This window comes from Habropoda laboriosa, unplaced genomic scaffold, assembly GCF_001263275.1.
Source record: "Habropoda laboriosa isolate 0110345459 unplaced genomic scaffold, ASM126327v1 scaffold380, whole genome shotgun sequence".
Classification (NCBI taxonomy): domain Eukaryota; kingdom Metazoa; phylum Arthropoda; class Insecta; order Hymenoptera; family Apidae; genus Habropoda; species Habropoda laboriosa.
In genome coordinates, this window is record NW_017100498.1 from 91,528 (window position 1) to 102,519 (window position 10,992).

Below are 10,992 nucleotides of genomic sequence, written 5' to 3' on the forward strand. Positions count from 1 at the left end.
GCACGTCACGTAACGTCAAAATCTCTGCCAAATAAAGTTTTGTTTCTACGCAACGACGATCCTGAAGTGTTTTAATTCAGTGATATCCCAATATCTGCTCCTAGTTCCGAGGAATTGGAGCAAACCGGGCATCACAATACGAATGCACGCGGTGTACGCGAGAATGCTTAAGACTAAGAGAACACTGAAACGAGTAACCAAAATTATAGCGGTCTAAATATTTTTTGCCAAAAATAATAATAGTATAAAACTATGTAATACGTTGTAGTACAGTTATATAATGTTCTTATAATGATAACTGTATAATATTAATATGAAACAAGTTCCATATTAGGTACACTTAAGGTGTTCCATATTGGGTACACACGTATTTGGACAGAAAAATAATAATTATACCAGGAAGAAGAAAAATTAAACGGTAAATTTCTTTAGAAGACTCAAAAACATATATATTTAATGATACATTATGCAAAAGTAATATGTTTTACCTTATCTTCGCTAAAAAATTTCGCTATTTAAATAATCTTTCAGAAACTTTTATACGCTTTCAAACAACAATCAACTACGCATGCAACGACAGACTTGGCTCAAATATGAATATTATTTTTATTTTTATATATCGTAATACACAAAGATTCAATGTATTTTAATCATTTCTTGAGATAAATTGTATTCAGTTTCTGTATTCTTTTTTATTTTTGTAGGCACTACATGTTTATCGGACCATCTACTTGTAAATAATGTACATAAATCATCGATACAAACATTTAACCGGATATTTTTTAAAGTAAATTCCACACATTTGGGTAATTTTACTTTTTCAGATATGACTATGTACATATGTATATATCGATTCATCGACTTTGTAGTTTTGTCTGTGTTCCCACTCACGAGTAAAACGCATGGATAAAAGCAGAATTTGCAGTCGAACGTATTCAAACCTGAAAATCGAGTTTCGATACGAAATTATTTCAGATTTCAGATATTTGTCTTTCCGTGTTTAAAAGGTTATATGTATCCTCTCATATAACAATTTCTCAAACCTACATACTGGTATTGTTTCTACTAACTGATTTAACTTTCCTATGCAATACATATAACAAGAAATTTTATGCTGTTCAAAAATCGCAACAAATTAAAAAAATTGTACTTACATAATTACTAGGTGCTGCAAGACCTTTTTCTCCGAAATCTATGAATCTTCTTCTCGTAAATGTACTTACTGTATATCTAGTAACATCAAATAATGCACGATATTATAAGTATCTAGGTACATCAAAATGCAAATACTTTTCTTATTTACAGTTTTGCTTATTAATATCAAAATTTGGTGCAATGTACACTTTATTATTTCTCCAAATAATATGTCTATTTGATCATAATTAAAAAACTTAACAAATAAATGTATAGTTCCGTTTTATATGAACATAAAAATCTATTTTAACTGTAAATAATTATATAATAACAATAGAAATACAAAGTAGCGTGGTATTGTCAAGAACAAATAGAAAGCTAAATAAAATTACCTTGTATACATTCATAAATACCTTTTTATGCAAAATTATAATATGAAAACTACACGAAATATACTGGAACAAAATGATCATTGATTTCTTTCGGCATGTAGCACAACGTTTAACAAATTATTTACAATTGTATTTTACAAATACACTACAATTCTCAATCACAGATACATGTATATTATTACGAAGAAACTGTATTTTTAAGGGTTTTTCATATAACAGTTTACAACGATGCTTCGCGGTAATGACAATTAATTGATTGAATATAATAAGTGGATATAATAATAATTTGACACAACTCGCAACGCTAAGACAACAGTTATGCATTTCCAACAACTATAAAATGATTTTTACAACTTTTAGAATACAACTCTTAGACGACTCATACAACACTCTCTCCAACACTCTGGCGACTCTTTCAGCACTCCAACTCTATCTACAACTCTGATTCTATTTGCAAGGAAAAACTCTTCCTTCGCTTTTTCTTCTCCCACAATACACGCATGCTAGTTTTTCTCCAGGTTTTCTAGCTTTCTCTCATAAAAACGATCAACGCATAGGTGAACATCATGTTTCATCGAGGGTTTCAATAAAGTATCAAATGTTGCGTAAAATGTGTTATACTAAATATGGTCTAAAGTTAACAATTACTGATAAGGAAGGTTAGGCAACCCTGAAATTCAAAAAGTAATGAAACTTTGCGTACAAGTAAAGTATGTCATCCGTAATATAACCCTATTTTTCGTTGGTGCCATAATTCGATTTTAAGGGATGAAATCATCCCTTGATAAAAATTCTGAAATTTTCTTTTTCGTGAAATATCTCAAGAACGGTGAGAGATATTTAAAAAAAAGTTTAAACAAAAGTTGCATCCTTTGCTGCGTTAAGAATTTTTTTTTTAAATCCATGGTTTTCGAGTGTTTCCCCACCCCTTAAAAGAAATTCTTTTACTATACATGGTGAAATACCTCTGGATACCCTCTTTTCGTATTTGTAAATGACGTGTGTATTACACTTTTTTTTTAAATAAATAAAACCATTGTTATCAAACTTGAAGACCGTTTTAGCAATTTTCTTTAATAAACTTGTTTCATCTCCGCAACACTTAAATAATTTACATTTATTTTAAGTTCATTTAGTCGAAAATTATTAATATTAAATTTAATTTTAACAATATAACAGTTTCTATTAATAAAATGACTATTTAAACACATGTACTCTCTTTTTGTATATTCATACATATCGAAGAGTTGTGTAAGTAATCACGGTTTATAATTGATAAAATAATGATATTCCTCATAGAAATGTTTGAAATAAAGATCAATCTTTGTATCAGAATCACATGATTCACGAAAAGTTTCATACTTTCTTTAATTATCGGGTTGCCTAACCTTCATATGGATACAAAAGGAATTAAATAATATAAACATTAAATAGAACATCTCTTTTTAATAATATCCTCTTTACTTCATACTTCACCAGAGCATAATATAAACTACAATAATCGCGTCATCATTTGTTACTACTCGTGTACTCATATAAACTGAACAAGTAAACATAAACTTGTGAATTATTATAAAAAATGATAGTTTAATGAAGTATGTTTATAATTGTAGGTAAACCCATATTAACTATTGAAATAACCAAAAAAACTTTGAAGAAAGGTACTATGCAAATGAACTTCAAAACTTCGACGCATCCTTGTCAGAGCATAAATCACGAAATCATATTAATTCTCTCGACTAAAGAATATCACAAATTAATGAAGATGGCAACCTTGTCCTTGAAGCGTGACTCTTGCTCCTTATTGAAAGAGAAGGGAGCAGAAGTAAGGTGCTAAAAGAATAAACAGGTAAGGAAAAGCTAAAGAAGCTATTCTTTAATAACAGAGAAAAATAAATGAAGAGAACGAAAGACAGAACAAAATATGTGCCGTTCCAAGTCAAATCGTACACTTTTTGCCACTAGGTTCATTTAAGGCACCGTCGATTATCCAGTTCCCGATCAAACCGCACTATACAGTGATCAAATTATTAGAGCCATCTGTAAGAAATTGACGGTTTTATACTATAAGGATTAATTTTAAGATAAAAACCTAGTTATGCTGAATTCTTGTTATTTTTTTTATCAAGCGTTGATGTTTACAAATTGCAAATATTCACTTGGCTACACTTTAGGCAATATCGTCTGTCATATGGACGTTATAACAGCAGTTACTTTGTATCACTACTATCACACTTGAAAATCACATGTTACAGTTTTGTTGGTTTATAGATCTTGAGCATCTGAATTTTTGTTGCAGTGTTTTAAGATCGTACAAAATTCTTTCAACTAGGATATTCTTTTGTCGTTTCTTCAGTTCAAATGGAAAAAATATAATATATTTTATGATGTTTGCCAAACTTGAAAATTTCGAAAAAAACGTACTTTAATCATCTTAAAGACCTCTTTGAACCATATTATGCGATAGAAAATAAATTTCGACCAGTCCACTAACAACAGAATACATTACGTGTCTAATGTAATCACGTCACGCGGTTCACCCTGTATACGTTTCAGCTGTATTAAGAGATAATGGTAAGTTTACTAACTTGTGTATGGAAGTCGAAGCAGTAACGCGCATCTGTCGATGGGTGAGCCACGCCACGTAAACAGCCACGCGGAATAATATAATATAAGGCGGAATAGCGTCAAAACTAAAATTGAACTTTTAACATTGAATATTGTTATTTACATTAATAATAGTGACATTTTTAGTGCAGATTTAAAAATAACATTCTTTCTCACTTAAAGTGATCCCGAAAGCAAGTTAATATCTTTCAGTCAACCGGAAATATTGAGTTTATTTTACTTAATTTTTCAACACTTCAACATTTAATATTCTACGAACTATTCAACATAGGAGCCTAAAATTTGACAGCAGTTAATTTCCATGGCTACCAATAAATATGCAGAGTTTGGGACACATCTGTGACCTAGCGGCAAAGGTGTGCGATTTGATATGGAACGAAAAAATGACTCATGAAGAAGTGAAAGGTTGATTCTGTTTATGTCTCTGTCTGTTTGTCCATTTGAACACAAGATCTTTCTTGAAATCGAAAGCCATGCCTCTCCTTCTACCTCCAATCATACATCGTATTCTGAAAATTCATTCTGCAGAATAAATTAGTGATCCGTTGGTGCCAATATACTTTCGTTCGTCAGTCCGTGACTATCGGTCAATCGACTCGCATGTTGAACGAAGAGTTTGTCTTAATCATCGTTCACTTTCCTTCATCTAACTCGAGAAAACAGAATAAACGACAGAAAAGTATAATTCACAGAAAATTTGTATAACTTCTTCGAAGTACGTTTCTCCTCGGTTAAAGTGAAATTTTGTACCAAGTGTCGATAGAAAATTTTCAATAAATATGTGAGAGAGAATTCAATTAAACATTTATGTAAAACCGGTCAAGCTCGTTAACTTTCTCCAAAGCGTTAAGGTTTGAAAGAAAAAGTTTTTAACGCGAATGTGGACGGTGCAGAAAATTCTTTCGTATCATTTCACGATTAAATCTTTTCTCGTATAAATATTCATGTGCGTGCATAATACCATTTTCTAATTGCGAAGAAATTTATTTATCGCTTAATACAGTGGCAGCAAAAGAAATGAAAAGTGACGTTAGCCGTATGGAAGAAGAATGTTTAATCGAGAAGAGAAGAGCAAGCACGTTGGAGGAATGTTCCCATATAATTGGGGCAAATGGTATGGCTCGCTACAACAGGGAAACATTCAGACAACTTTTCTTGGATGTGGTGAATATTTTGCAATTAGCAATCGCTTTTCACTTCGCAAAGAAGAAGATTTCATACTGAAGTTTAATTTTTCTTATTCCTTGACTTCCTTTGTTCCGACATATCATACAAAACATTAATAGAGGAGCGTAATCATTTGAATGAAGAAATAACTGAATAACAAAACATTTATTTTCTAGTGGTAATTATTACTGGAAAGCATTACTTATATATGTATTCGATAATTTTTTCAACTATTAGAAGCACGAGAACGTTACATGTTATATACAGGGTGTTCGGCTAATCAGAAGACGTGTTCGGAAAATCGAGAATAAGATAGTTGTAATTGACGTTTTATTTTTTGAAACAGGCAATTTTCATGCACCGATCTAGAGAAGGGAGCCGCGCGATGGATAGGTTAGTGCTGTACGAAGCGAAAAATGGTACTTTTACCTGATAATATGTAGAAACTGTGGTAAGGGTTGACACTATTCTGGCAAGATTTTACAACGAAAATCCAATGTGAACCGTCGAACGACATTATATCTGTCTACTTACAAAAATTCAAAAGGGCATGTCGGATTCTGCTCAATAAAATTTTCGAGTGCAATACCTTTTTATTTACAAAATCTTCTCATAAATATCACATATTGCAATTGTTCTGTTCGCGTGTAACTAGCAAATATCCATGCAACATACGCTCTGACTGGTCACTACGGTACACACACGCAGCGATTGTCTCGCTCGTTCAGTGTGTACAAACATAAACAAACACTACTTCGATCTTTAAAAAATAACCACTACAAAGTTAAAAAATAATATTTTACGAACACTTGCACATATCGCACGCGCGACGAAATGTGTGACCTTAACCGTTTCACTGCTGTTGTCGCCTGTAGGCACTTTGAAAATTTTCTCGCATTGTGCTGTTGGCGTTTTTTGGTACACTTTCACCTTAACTCGAGCCTTGATTCTTGTTCTTTGCGTACTTCCACTTTAACTTTTGAAACGTTAAGTTTTTTAATTTTCATTTTGAATTGTCATTTAAAAATTTTCTTTTAATTTTAAAACGCTAAGACGTAAGATTTTGTGGCCGTGGTTGAACATCTACCGTCTGCGGTAGAGGTTAAGCTAATTGTAAGTTAAATAGCCTAAATTAAATTAAACTGAATTAAAACTGAAAATTAAATTAATCAAACGTTAAAGAATACTGTTTCACACTATGATAAGTCCTACATACAGGGTGTTCGACAACTGTTGACAGAAAATTTATGGGATGATTCTAGAAACTAATACAAGATGAAATTGAAGCATAAGAAGTTGCGTTTGAGGCTACTTTTTTTGTTATTAACGTTTAAATATATCACTGTAGCAGAGGAAACCTCCCTACACCGATGAATATAGGTCACGCTAAGACATGGAGGGTACAGTGATCCTGAAAATCAACGACATATGGCCGGCACTTCATCTCATACAAGTCGTAGAGAAGAAGACATTCGACGCTGTAAACGACATTACCGATTTCTGCTGCACTTCCGTTTGCTTCATCACGTCACAGATTCATGCTGGAAAGTCCTTCAAATGTGCATTCTATTGTGTATTGCAAACGCAACGTACACTATGCACATCACAAACCACTGAAAACTAATTATTATACTATACACTACAATATTCACATACACATGCTCACGCACAAAATAGAAACTAAAGAAAAAACAAAGAAAACTGAAACAACTAAAGAAAAATAAATAATAAATGAAATTTAACCGATTATGTATATACACCAAAGTGAAACTAATTTACTTATTACTTTGCTGTATAATTTAAGGGGAAAAATGAAAATAACTGTTATGTTCGCTTATCGCATCGAATTGCTGCCCAAAATTTTCGCTTTCGTTGTCGAAATCTTTCTGTCCTTCCAAAGTTTCCAGCGTTAACATTCCAACGTTCTTTGGATGCAACTGGTAAACATCGTTTCCACTTTCTCCATTGCCATACCCTTCTTTAAAACCGTGCTTCCAGATACTGAGACTGTTGCGAAAGGAAATCGGATGTTGTAAATTTTACGAAGGCATTCACGACTTTTCTGCTTTCTGTAAAAGGCCACAACAGTTTTGAAAGAACAGAATTATTTCGTCAATGAAAAAGAAACTTAGAAGAACCACTCGACGCGATAATGGAACATAACACTTATTTTCATCTCTTTCTTCAAATTATACAGCAAAGTAATAAGTAAATTAGTTTTAATTCGGTATAATCGGTCAAATGTCATTTATTATGTTTTAGTGTACGTATAATGTAGATTTAATTTATTTTTCTTTAGCTTTCTCAGTTCTCGTGGTTTTTAAAATTTTTCTTTCGTGCGTCCGCGCATGTACGTGGGGGTACCCAAAAGAAATCGAACTTATTCTTTTTTTAACTTATTTATTCAAATTTTAAGCACAAACCTTCAATCCCCTTCAAATTACTCTCCACTTGCACTAATACACTTGTCTAATCTTTTATTCCATTTTTCAAAACATTGTTTAAATTCATCTTTTGTAATGCTTGACAGCGTCTCCGTCGTTTTTTTCTTCACCTCAGCAACATCAGCAAAATGCTTTCGTTTCATGTCCCTTTTCATTCGAGGAAACAAAAAAAAGTTTTGATCATTTTGGTACTCTTCTTTCAAAGCACAGCATGCTTCAACGCGACCTTGTTTTTGTTCCTCAGCCAGCAGTCGTGGCACAAATTTGTCAGCCACCCTTTTCATTCCCAAATCTTCTGTCAAAATTCGCTGAACTGAACTCCAAGTCACTCCCGACAGCTCCACAATTTCTTCAATGGTCCGTCGTCGATCTTTCTCGATGATTTCACGAATTTTTTCAACATTTTCATGTGTTCGGGCCGTGGAGGGACGACCAGAACGAGGTTTGTCATCAATTGACATTTCACCGTTTTTGAAACGGGAAAACCACTCAAACACTTGAGTTTTCCCCATAGCATCGTCCTTGTACGCCGTTTTTAACATTTCAAGAGTTTCTGTTCCATTTTTTCCGAGAAAAAAGCAGAATTTCACCACCGCACGCTGTTCACGAAAATCAGCCATTGCAAAAACGACGATCACACAAAACAGTTGCCGCTATAAACTCTGCCGAAACTAGTCCTTACCTTCTTCAGCGATGGTACTCGGCGTACCGACTCAGGAATGTTAGTTCTATGCGCTCTTAGCAGCAAAACGCGGTACTACAAAAGCTCTGCCCACCAAAAAATTAGTTCGGTTTCTTTTGGGTACCCCCTCGTATGTATGTAATTATTACAGTATACATATATATATAGTGATTGTTTTTCAGTGATTTGTGTATGTTGTGTTTTTTGTGTGCATAGTATTACTTTGCGTTTGGGTAATTAAGCAGAAAAGGGAACTCCTCACCGATTTCAAAGACCGTGAAAAATGTTGTCGGAGGTATAATACTAAACAACTTTTTCTTATACGTTTTACCGCCACTCGGCTTTAGTTTCTGAGATATTCGCAATAAACTTTCTGGCATAGGCTGTTCCTTTATAACCCAACGTAAGCCTAACAGTCGTCAGGCGATCGCCTATGCCAGAAAATTTCATAAGAGTATCCCGGAAACTAAGACCAAGCAGCGGTAATATGTATAGGAAAAAGTTGTTCAAAACGATAACCTTCACAACGTATTTCAGGATGATTGAAATTGGCGAGGAATCCCCTTTTCTGCATAATTACCTGCGTTTGCAGTACGCAATGAAATACACGTTTGAAGGACTTTCCAACATTGCACGTTCTTCTTCTTTACGACTTGTATGAGATAAGGTGCCGGCCATACGTCGTTGGTTCTCAGGATCACCGAACCTTCCATGCTTGACGTGCCCTATATTCGTTGGTGTAGGGAGATTGGCTCGGTTACAATGATATTTTCATCTTATATCAGCTTCCAGAATCACTCCTCAAATTTTCTACCAGCAGTTGCCGAACACCCTGTATGTCGAAGTGAAGAGACAGATATAATAAGCAAATTATATAACTATTTATACAGGGTGCTCCTCGAACACCCGGAAATGGGGGGTTGCTGGGATGACTCTGAACAACTTTTTCCTTTACCAAAATGTTGTTTGAAGCTTCGTTTTTGAATTATTAATGAAAAACACTGGCCAATCAGAGCGCGCGTAGAGCCCGCGCCCAGGCACGGGAGCGCTGACTCTCATCCGCGCGCGATCGTGAACAAATGCGTACGCGTGACTTCTCGGTTATCGATCGCTGTCAAAAAATTTTGACTTTGCACCGTCCCTGGTATGCACCATTGGTATGCACCGTCCCTGAGCGCGGGCTCTACGCGCGCTCTGATTGGCTAGTGTTTTTCGTTAATAATTCAAAAATGAAGCTTCAAACAACATTTTGGTAAAGGAAACAGTTGTTCAGAGTCACCCCAGCAACCCCCCATTTCCGGGTGTTCGAGGAGTTACGGGACACCCTGTATAATCCAGAGAATAGCTCGAGTATCGAATAACTTGAAAAGGCTCAGAAAGAGAGAGAGAATTAAAACTGAAACAAGATCGGGCCTTTAATAAAAGCAAATAATAACAAAGTGAAATCGATATCGAGCGAAGGAATGACTTAACAGTGAAGAATTAGCTTGCTCGAGGGATACCCTGCGCCGTAGGGCCTATGGAGAGATAACGAAAATGGGACCAAAAGAAAAGACACTAGGATCCATCGAGGATCCGAAATTTCGATCAAGGCAGTCGATCGCCTGGGGGCAATGAGCCTTCACACATACAACGAGTTTAATATTGGGTATTAATGTTCGCGATCGCGGTCGTAGTCGTGGCGAATAGATGCAAAACCAGATCGTAATTGTATTTCTCGAATTCGAGCTGACAATAAAACTTGAATTAATCACACGTCTCTCAAGATGTGCACTTGAAATTGATATTTGTAGATGCACAAATGCTTAAGTTACAGCTTAAAAACTGAATATCGGTGGTTGCTCCAGCACTTTTTCATCGACATAACCCTTTCACGTTCGATAAATTGAACCTTACAGGTGTTTTTCACAAAGTTCGTTCAATGGAAAAAGAATGAAAATAATGAGATTTTCTTTGGAAACAGTTGTTTTTATATAAACAAATCCTAAAAATGCTAGAGTAATACATTTTTTATTGTTCTTTAATAACGAAATATTTCTTCCTCGAAATTGCTATTGAGGTTTCCAATGATGTTTTCTCACCGATCGGACACTTCATTAATTGCAACAATCCTTCCACTTGTTTGAATCTCAACGAATCTACTTTCGTTAATATCGAAAACATTCCGATAATTCTCTCTAAACTGCATTTAAAGTGAATAATTTTTAGCACATCAATGTATATTTTATCGTACTAAAACTTCACACAGTCTAAATATATTGAAACTTTAATATGAGAAGATGTACCATTAAATAAAAATTAAATAATAACGTTATTCGCCACTCTTTGATAGGTGGAATTCGTGTTTTCAAATAGCCTGACAAGAAATCATTGATAAGAATATACGACTGTGCTGCTAGATACTAACAATAGGATATGTCATAGGAAAGTGTGTCCATAAGACACTTAAATGAATAAACGAGAAAGTTAGGATCAAATACGAAACACAATTTAAAACTAAAATATTATAATTAAATGTTACTAGCCAAAATTGTATCATAAACGA

The 10,992-nt window shown here is 34.3% G+C and overlaps 1 protein-coding gene across 1 annotated transcript in view; it reads left to right on the forward strand.

Annotated features, from left to right (window-relative positions):
- Positions 1 to 5,162: 5,162 nt before the first annotated feature.
- Positions 5,163 to 10,992, forward strand: part of LOC108576119 (NADPH oxidase 5) — a 76,193-nt gene continuing 70,363 nt past the window's right edge. The window contains exon 1 of the mRNA XM_017939049.1: positions 5,163 to 5,318. Coding sequence (XP_017794538.1) covers positions 5,172 to 5,318 — 147 coding nt within the window. The 5' untranslated portion in view covers positions 5,163 to 5,171. The remainder of the gene's footprint in view (positions 5,319 to 10,992) is intronic.